General features: G+C 33.6%; 1 protein-coding gene and 2 non-coding genes across 5 annotated transcripts in view; all 3 read left to right on the forward strand.

Annotated features, from left to right (window-relative positions):
* The window catches only part of LOC117235011, a 346,097-nt gene that overhangs the window by 222,947 nt on the left and 101,894 nt on the right, over window positions 1–21,256 (forward strand). For 2 of the 3 annotated variants that reach the window (XM_033496632.1, XM_033496633.1), the window contains exons 3-4: window positions 12,208–12,429; window positions 16,431–16,556. In XM_033496632.1, coding sequence (XP_033352523.1) covers window positions 12,228–12,429; window positions 16,431–16,556 — 328 coding nt within the window. In that variant the 5' untranslated portion in view covers window positions 12,208–12,227. Of the gene's footprint in view, window positions 1–12,207; window positions 12,430–16,430; window positions 16,557–21,256 lie in introns of those variants that run through there. The other variant, XM_033496634.1, reaches the window with a different exon arrangement.
* Trnaf-gaa lies at window positions 14,496–14,568 on the forward strand. The gene has a single exon. It is a non-coding gene; the product is annotated as a tRNA-Phe (tRNA).
* Trnaf-gaa lies at window positions 14,649–14,721 on the forward strand. The gene has a single exon. It is a non-coding gene; the product is annotated as a tRNA-Phe (tRNA).

Genomic DNA, 21,256 nt, shown 5'->3' on the forward strand with positions numbered 1-21,256 from the left:
CGCATTCTATACGCATTTTAGCACTTAACTTTGTCATAAATGCATAAAAATCTACAGTCTATTTATTATCCATGAATCTTGTTTCATAGTAAAAGCAAAGTATTAAAATAATCGGATGAGATATTAAAATAATGACAGAATAAGTTTATCACGGATTTGCAAGCACTCTGGTTCTTCACAAACGTCTTCACAAACACGTCTTCAAGTTCTCTATCGCCCTGTCTCCTGTCACAGCAAATCTTGTCACAGGTGGCTTGTCTCGTATAGTGCGCTTTCCTCGGTTTCTCTTGCACTCTTGTTTTCTTTTCCTCTCTTTCTATGTTTCTTTTTCGTTGTTTTTTTTTCGTTTCTTTTCTTTACTTAACACGATTGTGATTGCTCTGCGGTGCGGTTTCCTTTTCGATGTTTCGCTCTAAGGCGTTATCTCATGAATTTTAATGATTTAGTTAAGGGTTGCTATTTAATCGTTGAAGGATTCTATATGGCAGCGAATGAACTTGTAAGTGTCATTAAGGATAAAAGAAGGTATCCTTGATTCCTTTATTCGGCTTCTTTCGGTTAATTAACGTTTTTACATACTACTACTGCTACTGTGAGTTGCGTCTTTTCTTTTCGTGTGTTTGTTTTGAGGACTAAAAATATAAATCTACTGGTGGAAGATTATCATATAAATTATCATAGGATTGCTTGTAATATTATTCACAATGAGAAACACGGATTCGTAATTTTGTGCTCGTATTACATTAAAATAACATTCTATAATGTTACTAACTTCTGGAGAAATTTGAATTTAGTATAATATGGTATGTTAGTATTAGTTTTATGGACTATATCATATATAGCTACTTCACTATTGTAGAGTTAAGGGTTGATACTGTACTTCTCCTTAAAGTGACTATAAAATTCAAAATGTTTATTAAGTAATAAATTACATGAATTAAAAGTTCGAAACTTTAAGTTCAATGATTCAAAATGAATTAATTTCCTATAAAAGTTATAACGGGCAAGAGAAAATAAATTAAGAATTTATAACAGTTGTATAACAGTTTATGAGAGATTAAATTTGAAAACAAAGTGGAAAGATGAAATTAATAATACCGATTTCCTTTTTCGAAATCAAAATTGTGTTATTTATTATATCGTGCCCTTGCAAAACTATTCACAAGAATATATTTCTGTTATTAACAACTAAAAAAATCATTTCTTTCGCAGATTAAAAACAATTCGATCCTAATACGATTAATTTTAAAATACAAGTTTCCTTTTTAACATAATTTCTTTCTCCTGAAAAAGATTTCTGTTTCTTCTCCAAAACTTTTCTTCTCATAAATATCCTAAATTACATTCTTTTCTTTCGTTTCACTCCAAGTACAGCGAATAACGTAATAATGTAAATTACATTTGACAAAGATACAGAAACGTCATTATATTTTGTACAGCGAGATTCAATGCATCGCAAGCGCGAGCAGTTTCATATGCAATAAATAGCTGCGATATTTTTTTAGGTTCGGTGAAAGTTCCGCAATAATCGCTAATTATCCACGTCAACTCTGTCTGTCCGTTTAATCACACGGGATATAATTCAACTTTGACTTCAAAGTCTACTCTTGTTCGATTTTTGCCTCGGTCTCGCGTTTCGAGCTTTTCCGCTCGAATAGAATTCGCATTGATAGCATAGACATTAATAAGAGGAATAAAAAGTGCATACAGCGACGTGCATTTCGAGCGATATGCAATATGCGCTCATCAATCTGTCTGCCTAGGTTCGCCATGTAAGCGGGACGAGATTCTGTTTGAAAAACACACGTTATTTAATGCGATTTATATGGTCGTGACTTTTACGATCTTCATACGACGGAAATGAATCTTTATATACTTTAATACGAAAGTAGATTATTTAATTCTTAATATACTCACAAATTACGTGATTTTGGACTTTTACGATTTTTATATTTACGATTTTATATATATAAAAAAAATACGCAACGTTACGTAAATACCGATCCAATACATTTTAAATAAAATTATTATATATGCAAAATTATATGCTATAATTTTTACACAACTCCGGAACTATACAAGTAACAAGAAAGTTGATGAATTTAAAAGGCCATTGTTATCATAAAAAATCACTGACATTTTCTTTAATGCTAAGTATATAATTCGTATTTCAATTTCTGATTGCACGATGTATAGGATCCATAAAATCTACAAATTTATGAATACATAAAATTTATAAAATCTACAGAGTCGATAAAAATACTGACTTCCAACGTACCAAAACATCTTTCATAACATTTACAAGAATATTTTATTTCTGCCTAAACGTATTCATATTCTTTACACGCTAACCACTTGTAAATCAATGATCCTAATCGAATGGTGTGAAACCGTCTGAAACTGGGAAACATCTGACAGTATCCACGTAATTCACGGACATTAATTAAAAAGCTCATAATTCTCGTTCATCCAGAAGAACGCATGGAAGATGATAAACGAGTCTTCAAGAGCAAACGACAATTAGGGAGGGCCGGTTGGATAGCGTTAAAAAATTAATTATCACCAGTCGTATACATATAACATACATATGTACATATATATATTTCTCGGAAAAGCATACAAAGTGTCGGTATAGCAATGGCGACAGTAAGACCTTGGAGACCAGCGCGAAGTACCAGAGGACTAATTACCGTTCTTGCGGTTATGGTGATATAGTTTCGGGTTAATCCGCGCGAGACCTCTTCCAGCATGTTCGTGTATTCGTATAAACCACAACCGTGAAATGAAAAAAAGGGGGTGGAAAAAAGAGAGAAAAAGAGGGGAAAAAAGTTTGGTTGCAAATCACATCGGCTGCAAGCGGCCGAATCTCTCTTTGCTTGCAGCGGCCTCGTTCAGGCCGCACCCTTGTGTACTTGAATTTACTACGCCATTCACGTTCGCGTCTACATAAATTGCTATGTCGAAACGTGCACGTGCGCTCTGTTCGTGTGTGCGTACACGCACACGCGTGCCAGAGTACGCGCCCCGTGACTTTCACGCGGAGAACACTTGCGACGCGCTTTCCTTCGCCGTCACCGCGAAAGGACTTCAAAGAATAGCACGTTGCATGATTCACGTTGGATTCACGGTGGCTTGTTACGTCGGACTTCGTAATATTTCTGACCGAATCTCTTTTTCGGTTAGTCTATGGTCGTGGGTTAGTCAAAGAACAGGCGAACGATTCTCGACTTCTCGAGATCGAAGTCGATTAGATGTAAGTAGATTTTTGAGGAGCATGCAAGGTGGTGGTTGAAGCTCCTGTTTTGGCGTAACAGTGAGTAAATATCCTATTACTCTATTACTTTTCGCTATTTCGTACATTAAATGATTACTTTTGTGCCGTTTGTTTAGGCAATTTGGGCGAAGGCTGTATGTATTTTTTATGGCTTCATTTGCAGAATACACGGGAAAAATACAATAAGTTTATTTTTTTATTTCCTGACCGCATGTCGCTCGTGACTATAGAGAAGTATTTTAACGTAAAATAGATTGGAGAATATGTGATATGCCTACGATGTTTCGTAAAAGATGGATATTGAATATTATTCTTAATAAAAAAAACACTAATAATATTAGCTTAATTGTTATCTTACAATTAATTCGACCTAACCACTGGTCTTCATATAATATATGACTAACGTTATTAATGGTTTTAAATATTCAAGAAGATGACAAGACACATATTTAATCTCAAAATCAAATAAAAAAGTAGTTCTTATGTGTAATGAATGCATTAAAAATTATACAATTCCATTTAAAACGACGTAAATTTCTCCAAATTCTGATCTCAACCTAACAATACATTTTTGTCAATATCTATTTTCTATTTTCTACAACCCTCCAATTTTTTAAACCACTTTCTACAACCTAGTACATCTTTTAAAATGTTTGCGATAGTAGATTAAAATGGGAAATCCTGTAGGACATACGTAGAACATATTTGTTATCACCAGCCTTGAACTTGTTAGCTCATAGAACATTCCCATCCTATTACCAGAAGCCGCATTACGAATAAACCTGGTGGGCCACCATGAGAAGCTCACACTCCGTAGCAGGTTAAACTCTCGCGAAACAAGTTCCCTAACGCAAAGTAGCAAGCTCTGTAGCAGCTAGTCTCGTTCCCCCGAAACTTAACTGGAACCACTGCGACTCTGCCAAAAATCGATCTCCATGCATACACGTACACGCGGATTTCTGTGTAAGAGTGGATTCAACACTCAAGACTGGGCACGTGCTCGAGGGTTGCATAGGATTGTGCAACTGAGATCCGCCAAATTGAGCGACAGAGAGTATAGGATTCCGAATATTTGAAACTTTGCACAGAATAATCAAACTTGCTGCATGTTATGAGACACCATTTCTTTGCCCATAACGAATAATAACGAAGGAATGGGTAAACATCGTCCACTTTAAGTCCAGGAATCGCTAAGTTAGTTTCTCGATGCTGTATTTTCAGCCAGAAATTCTTATGTCCGTACGCGTCGGAGGCTCTGCGCTGTCTCTTTATTTTTCCTCCGTGAAAATTTCGTGTATTTTCGCTTGCACGTTCGGTAGGAAGGAGGGTATTGTTGCCAGAGGAAGTTGGCGACGTAACGGGATTTGCTCCGGGCCCGGGCCGAGAGTCGCGACGTGACCGACCATGGCTGTCTGGGCTCGCGTCGCGGACCCTTTGGGAAATCCAGAGTTCCCGAGACCAGCAATTTTCTATTGAGGGCGTCGTAAAATACTCTAACGAATGATGCCCCGAAGAAAGTCGTTTATTGAAGCTAACGGCTTCCTAAAAAATAGTTTGAACCGACAGCTAGCTGTTTGCACAATTTCTTGTTTGTCAGCGCAGCTAACCGCTGTTAGCAGGATTATCTGAATCCGCGAGAATCGGTAAAAGAAGCGGAGAAACGTTACCAGTTTTGCGTAATCCCGCGTGATTCTACTGTGTTCATTGTCCAATTCGTTCGACCACTGATTCGAAATACAAGCTTGAAATGATAAAACGTTCAATGGAAAAATATAGGTCAGTCGGGAGCGAGTGCTCGATCGTGCTTACTCTTTGAACCGCTAGCGAGACGAAAGTGGTCGTATTATAGAGAAAAAGGGGAAACTCGTTTCTCTTTGACGTGATTTAAACGCTTTTCGAAGCTTTACCGGGGTTTCAAGCTCGTCCGGTGAACTGTTGATCCGATCCTGTTTGGTCCCGAGGTTCACTCGGGGGATACACGTTCGGATGGTCACCGTATGAATACAATGGTAAAGACTGTTTCACCTGTTTGATTAAATACGGCGATGGAAATTCGTTGTTTAAATGGATACCGGCTTTTTGGAGATTTGATTCGTTGGACTGGAATTGGAAATAGGAGAAAATTTGTGAAAAAAACCGACCGTAAGATAAAGTGGAAAATTAAATAAATATTGTTGGGAGATTTAGTTCTGTTTGTTTAAGCTGTAGTTACATTTGAACTGATAATCGTTGTTTCCATGAAATTTGAAGTCCGAATTTATCGCTCAGACGTAATAGCATTCTTTGGAACATGAAAAAATATATTTTAACAGTGGTACGAATTCTTTCGCCGCGACGAAACAATTGATTCAGTAATGATTATAAGGATCTGGAAAAAATTGAACAATTCGATAATAATTTTATATTTCGAAGAGATATAAATATCTTCCCGTGTTAAAGCTGAATGATTTTTATTATATTTATTTTTGAGATATAGAAAACATATACAGATGCTTCTAGTATTAAAGATTCATATTGTGACGTTTATTATTTCTAAAATTTTGTCTTGCATCATGTTACGAAATATTGTTACAACGCAATCTGCTTGTACTGATAAATTTATAATACTTTGATAAATTTATAATACTTTGATAAATTTTGTGCCACGTGCAACAAACATTGAAAGTATGATACAATTCAATTCGATAATATATCTTACATCTTCATTGAGTTTTCAAGTATATAATTATCATAATTGAAGACTGCACGAAAGGAACACGATACTTCTTATAGGGAAACAGTTTTCAAAATTGTTTCGTTATTTGATTTTAGATTTATTGTCGTTTTGGCGTGTTTTTTCGTCCTCAAATTTTTTAAAATATTCCTCGCCATAGTATTGAAACATTGCTTGTCTTAATAATTATACCTTTGACTTTCGCAAACCTTCATTAACTTTTATGGTATCAAAATTTTCCTCTTTAATTTAATTCAACATTACTGTATATTCGACAAAAATGAACTTGCTATGTTCCGTTTCCTGTGATATTGCATTTATAACGTTAAACGTCAAAAATTCCTTCGTTGCACATTGTCGTCAAGTTACCAATTAAACATGCAAAACATTGAATATGAAAGTACAGATTTAACGAGTTAACGTTTTGTACAAATCTGCTCTATTGTGTGGCGCAAGAGGCCTTGAATTTTCAAAGGAAAATTGTAAAGAAATAAAATTGACAGAAACAGAAAGTTTGAGAGTCCTGACAGCGACCTAATTCTTAATTTCCCTTGCTTCTGGCTGGCTGCAAGGGCGTAGAAGAGCGACGAAGGGCTGTGAGGCGGAGGAGGGATAGAAGAACAGGTTTTCAGGTCGGTAGGGTACGAGAAGGGCCTCGCCATGAATCGTGACTACCTGACGACGTAGTGCTGGCCCCTTTTACGGTTGGAAAATGGTGAACAGGTGCTCGTAAAAATCTGACGCCTCCGACTTTTCTTGCCTTCCCCTTCTTAGTTGTGCACGGTACAAATTACAGGATCAAGAACCGCGGGTTCTCGTGGACCCTTAATTATCGAGCGCAGAGTCGGTCGTCGAATTTCTTAACGACCTACCGGAATATCCTGCGTGTAGATTCGATTGAGAAAACCAGTATATTGCGTTTAGAGCATAAAACGTTGTGATTGTGGGCGTAAATCCACATAAGACTAGGTTTAATTTACGTGTATGCTTAATAATTCAGGAGTTTAGATGGTAAACGATGTAAATGTTAGAAATTAAAAAGTTTCTAATAGAATGAAAAAGCACATTTCTGTTGATGTTAGCTTTGTTCTTTGAAATATAGATTTTCAGTGTTTATAATCTTCACAGACTTAATTAACCTACTAAAGCTAGTAAAAGTACCTTATCTTGTTGCAGCATGAGCTACTGTGTTTATAAATCGTCTGTTCCTTTCTAAAAATAAAACCTAATTTTAGAAATACATTAACATATCTCTCTATAAAATAACACGCTACAGTATAAAAAAGGTTGAAGTATAAGAAAAAAGTAATTCGTAAATGTTAAGAGGACATACGACCCGCCTCGTTCATTATAAAATTTCTGGCTTTAAAATCCTTTTTCGCAGACAAAGTGTAGTAGTATTTAACAGTACTATCTTTTATTAATTAAATTAACTGAACTGCGTGCACGATGTAGATATATGAGTATACATCCTGTCATATTAACTACACATCGCTACTTCGAGTCCCAGATGGGCAATTTTTGTAATTACGTTTCAGCATTTATTTCTTTGAATTCGATTCTCCTCCAGGCTGAAACGTTCAAAAATCAAAGTTTAACGATAACTTTCATGCTTATATAACACGGTTTCATGCAAATCGTTTACAGAGTGTAATAAAGTAAAGAACAAATGCAAGGAAACTTTGACACTGCAATGTATACTCGAGTCTATTGAGACCAGGAGACTAACAGAGTTAAAGAAAAGTTGTAAGAAAAGATGCAACGGAGTTACAGAGGTTGAATTCTTTTCGTAACTTTTAAGAAACTTTAGTTCCCAACATTTTGAAAATTACAGACTCATTCTCGACTTCTCTCCGTTTATTCGCTAAAGTAACTGAACTGGCTGAAGTTAACTGGCTATTAATATATTCTTAAACTATAAATTTTATTCTTGGAAAGGAAAAGCAATTAGCTAATGTAATTAGCTTATCATCGTATGATCATGTAAATTAAATATCAAAAATGTAAATTTTTCACCAAACATGACTTATAACTTATAAATTGTCAAATTTGCTTGTGATATGGAAAATTTTGCTGATAATGTTAGCTCGGTCGTGTAAAAGCGCTCAGATATTTATGCAAATTTACATTTTCCAGAACACGCTTGGAAAAGCTAAATCCTCTAAATATTACAGTAAATACATTACCTTCTGATACTTGCCACATTCTTACACGCTATGTATTGTACATGTATGTATAACACATTCATTTTTGTATCTTTAAATCTTCCATAAATGTCCACAGTTTAATAGTCACACTCTGTTCACTACTTACTGTCTCATAATATTTGTATTTAACACAGTATTTCCCACACGCGAACATCATAATCTGCGTCTCACTTTTTACGTCCCTTCAAAATTCGATCAACTCCCTAAAATTCCCACGCGATACACAATAAAAAAAAAGAAGCAACGTCTCAATTTTCTACGTGTAAATTATTAGCCCGAATCAAAACTTGTTATTTGCGCATTCTGAATCGGTAGTTGGGAACGTCGAGTCGCACATTGGCCACTTAATCATTATAATTCACGGACACGATCGGTAGCGACGTTAATCGCCGCGTACTTACATCTCCACAAACATACACCCGACCGATTGACAGTTTATTGACGGTTATTATCGCGTGAGTTTAACGAGAGCAACTAAGTATTTCCACATAGCAAAAGCAAAAGGGATATCGTATTCGCACGTGCAGCTTTTTTGGACACGCGACATCCGCCGTTTTCTCCAGCTGGAAGTTCGCGTGAATTTCAGGTCGTCGCACCGGGCTCATTATCCTGTTCCGCAAGTATCCTGATTTATCCCGCGGTTCTGAATAATTCCAACGACGTTACTGGCGTGAAACCCGCAAGGTGTTCTAAGAGTGATTCACTTTCAGGTTCACTTCCATCGCTTCTTTCTCTTCCTTTTACGGATTTTAAAAATGAATATATTTGGTGATACGGAAAGATTTTCTGCGAAAGGGATAAAAAATCGGAAAAAATTTGGGAAAGGATATGGGGAAATGAAGGATTGTTAAACGTGAATTTTAATTAATATTCTTCTTACACGTTTGTCAGATATTATCAAATTGATATGTGGTGACTACAAAAGGTGTTTGTACGCGATTGTATTTATTATAGGATTCATATACTGATTAAATAGCTTCAAGTATATTCAATTTCGTGTCGATTGGTAGCATGTACCGTCATACGACTATAAAAAATGAATACTGTGATAACAGTAAGATCTGTTAAGAAAATGCTTCACTGAAAGATAGTCATGAAAACTTCAGTTCGCTGTAAATCCCTGACGAAATCAAATTGTATTAAAATTATATTGAATTGTATTATGAAGAAATAGTAATTATATTAATATTTATTGTATATTAATTAGCCTAAAGAATAACCTAAATGAATTAAAATAATTTATTTAATTTTGTTTAATTTCGATTTAGTACCTGACGAAATAAAGTACGTTATATTAAAAAAATGTTATACGTAAAAACTTTATAAAATTAAGAAACTATCCAGAAAGAAGCGACCAAGAATTAAAGAGAAGAAATACGTGCCATGTATGCAAGCATCCAAAGTCCTTCAATTGTGCCATTATGATACATATCACAATCGTATTTCTGTGTTTGTTTATATACATATCTCAGAAACACTGGATTATTCTTCAGAACTTGTTACAGCTTCCAGTCATCCACAAAAAGTATTCGATGTACATACACAAACCATGTAATTTGACATTTTCCAGAATTTACGATACAATCAACTGCAAATTATCCACCGTTTTTTGTTACTCGAAAAATGACAATTTTTCGACGCAACGTATATTTTATGGTTTCTCGTATAACTTCTCTCGTCATTAAAATCCTGTCGTTAACAAATTTCTTCGGTAAAAAGATTTCTCCGAGTACGTCGTTTCCGCAACCCCTGTATTTTAGCGCGCAAGAAAAAGACGTCAACTCATACTTAGAGATTTGTGTATCAAATGGAACTATGGTGATGTGTGTGCGTGCGTGCGTGTGTACCTAAGAGAGTACATTATGCTTGCCGACCTGTTGCTACCCCTCCTCCGTTTCCACCGCTTCTCAACCCTCCATGGCCATCCCTTCGGTGAATCACCCTCTGCTAGAAAATGGCGAAGCTCTCGCTTCGTTCAGCTCATTGAGAATGTTCTATATTCTATCTCGACCTCTGTCTGTCCCCTCTTTTTTCTTGCTTTTTTTGCACGAGGTTACATTGGTCCAGGCGCCTACGATGCTACGCCATCCACGATGTGTTCACGCGGCTTTCTGGCCCTTGCCTTTCATTCTTCTTCCTGTTCCGTTTCCTGTTCCGTAGAAATGAAGGGCGGCGAAAGAGAAGAGAGCTTGGGTTTTTAATTTCGCTAATTTTTGGTTGAGCTCGGATGTTCTTTTTCGGTGATCTTTTATCCATCGTCATTTTTAGAATATTTGCATACATATTTAAAAAGCAAGAGAATTTTCTTTCACTTTAAGAAATATAGAAATTTGAAAAAACGATTGCTTATTCGTTAATTTATTAAAAAATTATGTATCGGAACGTTAACAAAATTGAAGCAGTGATTATTATTTGTTCTTTAATTTTTTAACTAATAAAATTTTTGAAGATTATGTCGCGTTTCGAGTAGTTATTTTTTCCACTGTGTTATCCTTAATTTTTTCGATAGATACATGATTTTCCTTGATCATGTAGCCTGCTTTATGTATATTTCCGTGGAAATATGTGAATTGTAATTTTTGGACTATCAGTAAAATGGAAGACAAAAGATTCTACCTTTTCTTGATAAACCATATAGTTTCTTAATTAGCTTCTCATTTCTTCGAAGATTTTTACATATGTCGTGTCTGAAATATATCTGCATTAATGGGCACTAGTTGACTATGGAATGTACGAAATTACTTAAACGATACTATTTAAATATTTTAATTAGTATTCCTAGTAGTATATACATGCAATTTTTCTTTTCTTATTTTTCAATTTCCATCATTTTCTAGAGTATTGTCTGTAGGGAATATAAGGAACTCTGTTGTGGATTAATTTCATAGGTACCTCTATTGAAGCAATTATTTCTATTTTAATCCATCCACTTTTCCTTTGAATTTCATTTTAATGTCAAATTAACCTCTTATTTCTGCGTAGTTTCTTTTCTTCTGCAACTAACGAAAGATATGTATTTTCATATTTCGTTCTTCACGTTCGTCTCGCTGTTAGCTTTTCCTCGTTCCTATTTTGTTCTACTAAACGTGGCTGCCAAATTTCCCTTTACTGCATGTGTTCCTATTGGTATCCCTTGATACCACGATCTATAGGCACAAGTGTGCAGAGAGATTAACGATGAAAAGTTGATTCCGATAGCCAGATACTGGCATCTGCTTTTCCCTATACCTTTCGATTCACCGACTAGGAAAATGATGAACGAAGCGAAACGTTACATCGCTCGTTATTAAAACGTTCGCATAGCCTGTATGTCATATATTGTCTATGGTGAATTTTCCATTCAACTCATTGCAATTTTCAGTACATGTAAAATAAGTAACAACGGAAAGCTGAATAAAAAGTCGGTATCAACTATTACGTTAATTAATTAAAAAAGGGTATTAAAGGTTATATAAAAAGTCGCAATGAAAATGAGTAGCATTGCGATCGTTATTTTTTAGCACTTGGAATCTACCTTCTAATTGCAATATAATTCTAATTTTCAATGAGTTCAAAATGGTTTTGTCGATGTACCATAGCTTTCCATAAAACTAGGAAATTTTCTTTAAAATGTATCGTTGCACTAACTTTATCACCACTTAAAAATATTCACAAAGGAAGAATTGGGCGAAGATTATTATAATAATTCTGCTCTATACCTTAGTAGAAATTTCTTAAAAAATTTCACAAGAAAATTTTGCCTACTTTCAAATTTCTATCTATTCGAATCTCTTGCTTCCAATGTTCTTCATATTTTCTATAAATATAATTTTACAAGAAATATCTAATCACGTTCTAAATATAAGCCATCTTCTCTTATAACTTTAGAACACCAATGTAATTCTAAGAAGCTATAATTTTTATAATTTTGGTAATATTACAATCCTTAAATTTTTTGTAAAAACATTCATCGAATGTAATGTGACAGTTTACAAATATTTTAATCGCCAAATTCTGTTCGTGTTATTTTTCAGCCTCGGGAGGGGGAGGTTCGATGTTGGTCCCTCCCGTGGCCCAAAGTGGGACTGGGGATCGTCCCGTGGGCGACACGGGTGCCCGGGCCCAACAGACGTCCGGCCCTGCCGCGGCAGCAACCCTATGGCCCTTAGCACCTGCACAGTCCAATCAGGTTCCGAACCAGCAGTCTCAAGCTATTCCACCCCTGGCCGCCACCCCCGCGCCGACTCACAACCAAGGTACGCCATTTACCTTGTATTAATCATTAAACAATTATTTTTTACTTTTTTTATCCAAACGACTGGGAAACACTTTGAAATATATGCCACTTTATAGAACGATAATCAGTTTGGGTTTGATGGACGTTAACGATCTGAAATTTTTTGTTGACGAATCATTTATCAAAGAAAAGAAAATTCAGATTTAAGAAAAAAGATTATGTCATGAATATTGTATAATACGATAACGATGAGGATATTTTAGAATAAAAATTTTTATGAGAAAAATATACCGCAATATAAGGTAGGTAGATCAAATGATATAATTGAAAATTTTGCGAGTAGTTGTATAAAGTTTTATAAAGTAATACTTTCCACCCTTGAAATTCATATACGTTTGAACGTAATAAGGCTGTTTAGACTGTAAAAGAAGCGTCTCATACGAAAGTAAAATTTCAAACTGTAGAATGAGATAATATATAAAATTTCTCAAGAAAAATAAATTCTTCTGTTTGTTACACGAATTCTTCTGGCAATATCTCGATTTGCAATGTTACTATAAAGTTAAATCGTCCTTATTTCCTTTATGCAAATTAATTACTTCTAAGTAATAAAAATATTGTAACTTTAGATGGAAAAATATTTATTTTGTAGTATTTAATCATAAAGTATGCAATATATTTATTTAATTTAATATTTGATACGAATGATGTAATATTCTCTGTTATAAAATATCTTTATTTGATTTAATATTTAATATTAATAATTTGATATTATAGAAATTAAATGTTCTGCTTTTTTAATTGAATTTTTAATATCTGCCTGTGAATCATTTGTTCTGAGATTTCCAAAAATGAAAAAAGAATCAATATGAAAAAATAAGATATTTTCCAACAAAAAGAATAAAGTATCTATAAAATTTATTTAATAAGGCGTGGCAATATCTATCATACCTCCACGTAAATACATATATACGCAAATACAGCTCTTTCTCGATAGTACAGAATCTTATCTGTAAGGTGCGTCTTCCTTCTTATAAATTAAATTGGTTTTGAAGCAACTGTTAAATCTAGTTTTCATTATCTTATTATTGCCCAGTGTGATATAAATATCAGTATTTTAATAAACGGCTTAGCGTATTAATTGACAAACAAGCGTTGATAAATGACTGTTTTCCAGTTAAAAAGTAGATTTCCAGCTAAAAAGTAGATTTCTTATTAAGTTTATCGTCAAGTATATATGTATTTACGAATGTCGATCTTATCATCGAGAGAAATACTTTTAACAATCAACCAACGTAGCTAGAATATTAGATTACTTACTCAACAAAAATCGGAAATAATTATAAGTCATAATTTGAATTATTTATTCCGATATGGTTTGTCATTCATACTTAAACTGTAATGTAATTTTATATAATATTACGAAATTGCAGGTAATGTTAAAGATTATCCTCGTAAATGATTGAAATTATTGGATTATAGAAATTGTCATTATATTGCAAAATATATATTTGCCGAATTTAAAAAGCCTGAAATATTAATGTAATAAATAAATTTCGAGCACCAACACCGCGGCAAATCACGGAAAGCTTGCTACACAAAGTACAAATTATAATCCCAAATTCGATAATAACACAAAATGTCTGATTCGATGTATCGTAGAGTTTTTAATCTATAAAACTTATTATTACATTTTCATACTGGCAATGTGCAATTCATTCGTGTACGTATTATTACATAATTCATGTTTTTGCGAATGAAAAATTAAAGAAGGAAGAAAAAAAAATAATTTCCCGTAAATAACATTTGCAAATCGTATTTAAATCATTTCCGTTTAAAATATCACGATATTCCAGTTATTTTCCAATCCGAAAATTTACAACGAATCATTAATTAAAGATTAACTGCAATTTCATATTGACTTGCCTGATACATTTTTATTACACATTGCAGAAAAAAATTAGCACCTTCAAAATGTAATATTTATTTAAAGTAAACAAAATTTTATCCTTTCTCCTTTAACCCGATTTTCTTAATTTCATAATCGAATCTCCAGTTATAACTGCATCGCAGTGGTTGGTACGAGCCGAAATAGCTCAGTTGGGAGAGCGTTAGACTGAAGATCTAAATGTCCCCGGTTCAATCCCGGGTTTCGGCAAGTGGTTTTTTTTTCTTGTAGTTACGTAATTTTACGAGCCGGTTAGAATAAGTTGAGTCTAGAAGGCAAGATTCCCAAGAGCCGAAATAGCTCAGTTGGGAGAGCGTTAGACTGAAGATCTAAATGTCCCCGGTTCAATCCCGGGTTTCGGCAATGTGGAATTTTTTTTTTCAATAATTTTATATTTTAACGATTATTATGACGAGCTCTATCTATATTTTAATTTAGTGATTGTATTTTTTTATTACAACATTTTTTATTATTTAATTTTTACTCCGAGTAATATATGTGTTTATCAATTTCCCGATTGCGTTACAGAAGTGTATATGGTTAATCCTCAATTCTTAGGAAGCAAATGTCTTATTTCTATAAATTCATTTATTGTACGAGAATAGCACAAATAACAATAAATACTAAGGTAAATTAAAAAAATTATGTTCGTAATATCATCAGTTTCCTCTACATTTCAATTTATGGAGTCGATCAATATTGCTCCTGAACGATTCATATATTTTCTGTTAAATCTTTTGGATCCTTCTGTTGAACTAATTTATTTGTTTACCTATAATTTGATTGTTCGTTGGATGATTGAAAACCGTAGTAAAATTAAAGCATTCTGCACAATACTCTCGAGAATTTGTTTTACGAGTTTGTTTAATTCTTCCGTGAATAAATTTTATTTGTTTAAGGCAAAAGAAATGAAGACCGATTATACTTTTTCATTTTGCCACGAAAATTAGATATCAATGATTATTATTAGTAGTCTGCTTGGTATTAATATATTGTTGATTGGATATTATTCTGTGCAAAAAATTTTATTTTAACGCGTATCGTCGACTATTCTATGCAAAAGTTTTATTTTATTTTGTGACGTGTCACCGGTTATTGTATGCAAAAAATTTTTTATTTTATTTTTAGTCCTATCACCAGCTATTTTATGCAGAAATTAATATGTGCCACCGGCAACAACGCCTGCGCATGAATGCATGATTTTACTCGTGATCTATCAACAATGTATTAATACAATCACTTGTTAATAAAACGCAATATAACAATTTTATTTATAGAAATTTTCGTTATGGACATTGTATACAAATATGAAATATTTCATTATGAGTAACGTTGATGATATGTACTTTTTAGAATTTTACAATTTACGATAAGGCATTTACATATATTTTGTTACTATGTATTTTGGTATTATAAATTACACACACATATACATATATATATATATATATCACAACTTATTATTATAATTATACAACTTACAGCCTACAACTTCCTACTACTATTTATAATAAACCATTACAACTATAACTAACTATATACATTATTTATAATAAACAATTTGCAATTTACAATGTACAAGTTACAATATATTATTACGATTGTTACTACTACATATTAAGATTAGCGCCTTACGACTTACGATTTCTTATAAAACTGCCTCTATCGGAAAGCGACTGCTCTTAATACGAGCACGAATGTTAAAATGAATTACGAATATTTTTACACGTTCAAATTTCCCAATATGTCAGATCCTAGTTGAATTGCAACTTCGTTAAACCATCCCTATTTCCAATTAAGAATGTTCCGCTACCTCTACATTGTATTCCTCCTTTATTCCACTCATCCGTGCAATCCATCAAATTTTGCTTAACCTCTGAATAAGATTGATAAAATTCAAAACTCTTCCTAAAGCGACAATTATCAATGGAGAAACTCGACTATTTACAACGATGTAGCTAAACCGTTAAAAGTAATTCTCTTCCGCTTATCGAATGGAGATGCACGGTTGTCGTGCAACGACCACGATCCACGCTTTAAAAAATAAATTCTCCGTCTGAATGGTGTTACAGGTGTGAGTCGTTACGGGCTATACTCGTTATTCCCAGGGGGTGGCGGGGGCAGTTACGTCGCTGCCACTCCCACCACCCCTGGACCACCCACACCTGCGCGAGCTTACCACGCGACAACACACAAGGGTAAGTTTACAACGATTTCTACTTTATTTTACTTCCCCTCTCCCTTTCTGTCTGTCTCTTTTTATTCTACCTTTTGTCGCGAGTCGAGTCTTCCCGCCTATCATTTACTCTCGCGATTGATCTCCTTATAACTTGCTCCGCGAGATTTATTTTCAGCTCGTAGCAACCCTTTCGATACATGATAGCCGATATATTATCGCGTGCGGTTCGATTGGAATAGGATGAAAATAGCTCGGATGGGATATTTCAGTGAGGCAATGCTTTATCACTTTTGTTTAAATTTAGCAGATGGGAAAGTTACAGAAGTTATAAGAAGTTTTCGCTGACTTCGCGGTGGGTGGCTGTCGTGCTCCGTTGGCTTATTGTTAATGGGAGAAAGTAGTCTAATTTCGAATTCTGATGGATGAATCGAATGATCGGAGGAATATAAATAATCAAATTTCTTTTTTATTTCTTTCGTAATCGCAACTGCGTTTGTGCTAGTGGCGGGCGAGTATCGTGCTGTTGACACGTTGTTGTAATGCGTTTGACGTGGTAGAAAAAACTAATATAATTAGAAATTCTGATATTTTAATCGAAGAAGTTATAATATTGACACTTTCTAATTCTCTTTGTAATTATGGCTATTGTTTGGGAATATCCTGTATAGAAACTTCAATTGGAATTTTACTACGCTTAGTGTAAAGTATTTATTCCATTTTAGTCATTAAATTGATATTGGAAATATTATCAGATTCTAAAGTTGTTTAATTGTGCGATAGATGATATTGCGATTAGTGTATTTCGACTCTATACTCTTAATTTTCAATTTTTCATCTTTCAATTTTTTCTTATAAATAATATATACATTGCGTATTATGAAAACATTTCATTGTTACGATACTGAGAGGATTCCAGATGTAACAAATATTTGGCAAATATGATCATTGTAATTCTTAGCGTGATATTTTGTCTTAAATATATGAATATAATATGATGAATGATAATATAAAATAATAATATAATCATCGATAACAATATAAATTTCCATTAAATTATATGCATGCAATGCACTACGTTCTAATCAGAATCCATTACCCTAATGATGTATTACCTGTATTATATTACGTTACCCGATATTCTGTGGTTTATAAACACATAATATTCAGATACATATTCCAGTACCCTAAATAACAATAAAGCAATATCGTAGTTAAATCAAAATATCATTTTTCTTTCTTTTTCAAATAAAATAATCCTATACAGTGGAAATTACGATAAAGATGATATTTAGCCTTCTGTAATCAGGATGTATCTTGCTTCTCATCTTTTAGTTGCATTAACCACTGACACATGTTATTGAGTACACAAAATTAAATATTTAAAATTATTTAAAATATTTTCAATAATTTAATAACCCTTACATAAGGTTATTAATATTATTACTAACGACAATGATTCTTATTTGAAGAAGCAAGAGTTGCCGATATTTTTATTTTTCTGTAAATGTTTTAGTAATTATACATTTCCAGGTTGCTACCAAATTTTACCAATATAATCACGATCGTCGTTTTTATCATAGTGCCAATGAAATTTCAAAAGTATTTTCCTACATCCGTAAAAGTTTCCTACGATAAGAATTCAAATACTTTTGCGACTGTGTGTGCATTTACTAATTTCTAAATTATAATGCAATTACATAGCGAGTTAATAAATAATAAGGAAATTAAATAAAAGCATGCGCGAGAAGAATATTTTGACTAATGAAGTTACATACCACGTTGATTGCCTGTGCCTCTTGTCGATCAAAATATTTATGGGATTATTCTGATTCACCAATGTTTTCCTTTGTCTATCTTTCTTTCCCTTAATTTGTACCTTTCCGAGAACTGCTCCTCATACTACGCTTCCCAGAATACTGGCCCTACTGTCGTCTGCTACGATAGTACGTGTATCGTAGTTGCGTAAACTTGTCGTGAAAATTCGGATATTTACGGAATCCATCGGCCTAGACCGTCGACACTTTGTTCATTGTTCGTGATCAGTCGGACTCACGCGTCTGCTGTGATTGGTTGTCTGATGTCTGTGCTCTTGTGTTTATGCTGCTAGGGAACTGTGCTTCCGGTAGACGCGCTCCACGAGCATCCCCTTTTCGTGATCTATCGTATGTGTAATTTTACTTTGATTTGTTCACTGTTTACGTCGCCTTTGTAATTCTATTGATTTGTTAATCGTGTTTTTAAATTGTAATATAAGGAGGATATACTTTATTATTTAGGCAAACCAGCAAAATGTTATTTTTCGGGTACTTTAAGCTACTCTAATGTACAGTGGCCACAAAAATATTGACGCGTACCTGTTTTTTTATCAGGTTTTATGTATATATATATCGCTTCCATAGTATACAATTTTGTGGTTGTATGGAAGTACTGCTAAACGATACGAAATTTAACATTATTTGAATCTAATTAATTAGTACGTAAATACCACAATGAAGTGTATGAAAGTGTATAAAACAATACATTTTATAGCCACTGTACGTGACAGAGAATGTTTTCAATTAATATTTTCTAGTAAACAATATTAAGATTATCGATGATATCGACACTAGAGTAATTTGTTAATATCGATGCTACTGCGAATATTGACAATATCGATGTTAGAGTAATGGAATCATTAATTAATATTACTGAAACAGTAATATATTAATTAGAAGTCATCAAAATTGAATCTGTTTCCGTCTAATAAAATATCAGTATTTAATCAAATTTTAATATTTGAGGCTCTTAAAGCAGCGAAATAGAAAGCTTGCGGTTTTTCAAACGATCCCTACGTGTCTTTTACCATACCATATCTTCAATCGACCGTAGAACAAGAAAGATACCATTCATTAAGTGCTAAAATCATGCGTGTAAGACGAAAAATTCAACGCTACTGATATACATATACAATAGAACTCCATTTATCTCGGATTTGTGCAAAGTAAATTTTAGTCTGTCTCTGATTAAATGAACTCCTACTTATCTAAACATGGTCTTTATATCGATACGAATTCCAGTTGTATCAACTGTTTGCCTCATAATAAGATCACATAAATAGAATTGTATCTTTAAATATAACTCGTTAGCATGTTAAAGGCATCAATACGTTAATTCATCTTTTACGTAATATGCAAAAATTAACGAATTATTTTCACCATTAGATATCCAATAGCATGATATGCGTTAATTTGAAATACTACGAAAGAAACAGTAAGACATAGAGTTTTATTTTAATTTCTCTACATTTTTTCAGATACTTCGATACAATCGTCAAATCGTTGATAGATAATTCACTGCCTTAAACGCGTATTTTGTTAAAAGAAAAACGAGCGTTTCGACTCGAATGCCGAAATCAAATAAAAGGCCAATCGATTAATATTTATCTGAAAAATTCTTCGTCTATGAGTCGAACCGATCTAGATTCGTCCATGTCATTGCAAGTCATTGCAAAGGTTAAGAGTTAAATAAAAAAACACGAGGTTCTCTATAATCAAAATGTGCATTATGTGTCTCTATTTTATCTCTGAAAACATTTATACGTATATATATGTAAAAATGTACTTACAGACTTCATGAGCATAACATGAATCTAATATGATAACTTGACATAAGAAGAGAGAACATAGTATTCAACAACAACGTCTGGTATTTAGGAAAAGTAATAAGTCTCTGTCTACGATTGGTTTCTTTAGTTGCATTCAGTTTGAATTTCCACGTACATCGGCGTTCATTTTCCAGCACTGAAAATTTCCATAATAATTGACTTCCTCAAATCATTGCGATAGAATTCATACGTATATCACTCGTTATTATTGACTTTCATCATTCGTAAAATTTTGAAATTACGCAACTCGCGTAAAGTTTATGGTCGTTCAACCACTTTATGTGAAACGCTGCTCCCGCCATATTTGCGCGCATGTTTTGCTGAACGCGCAAATACATATTTTTCTCCTCGGATACGTGTGTTCCCCGCGACTTGCTTCTGTTTCGGACAGCTTCTCAAACCTTACGAAAATTTCTCTTCGTTTGTGTTCTTTGCGCCGCCTCCGCCGAAACCAACGTCGTTTGCATTATACGTTTTTATTCTTCTTTTTACCCAATGCTTTTCCGTTTCACGTGAACATTCAGCGTCGATTTACAACGCGTGATTCGCCTGAGCTTAAATAACCGGTATTTAGTGCCTCGTGCCGAAAATTTTGCATCGAATTAGAGAATTATTGATGATGCGGTATATTAAGAGCTTTTCAGAACAATGGATGCAAATAAATGGTTTCATTAGTCTCGTAAAATAGATGGAAAGGTATTAATAAACATAAGCTTGCGGGTTGTTTATTTATGGGGTAATTTGATATGGTGGAGTGGTTTTAGTTTGGTTTGGTATAATTGCAGATATTTTAGAATACTTGTTCCTAAGAGCTTGATAAGTTAACGAAGTATTACAAACGGAAGAAGATCGTAAAAATATGTAGGAAATGCGAGAATGAGAAATGCACAGTTTTTAACGTTTAATAAGTTGTCGAAATATTTATATGTATATTATTTTCTAGCTATGCGTTAATTTCGTTTATTACGCGTATGCATTGATTATTTTAATTAGCATTTTTAATGGCGCAAAATGGTATCTGCATACAGATTAAAAAAAAGAAAAACTGTACATTGCGGAAATTGTATTATGGTTTC

Source organism: Bombus vosnesenskii, unplaced genomic scaffold, assembly GCF_011952255.1.
Source record: "Bombus vosnesenskii isolate JDL3184/JDL3185 unplaced genomic scaffold, Bvos_JDL3184-5_v1.1 scf7180000013314, whole genome shotgun sequence".
Lineage (NCBI taxonomy): Eukaryota > Metazoa > Arthropoda > Insecta > Hymenoptera > Apidae > Bombus > Bombus vosnesenskii.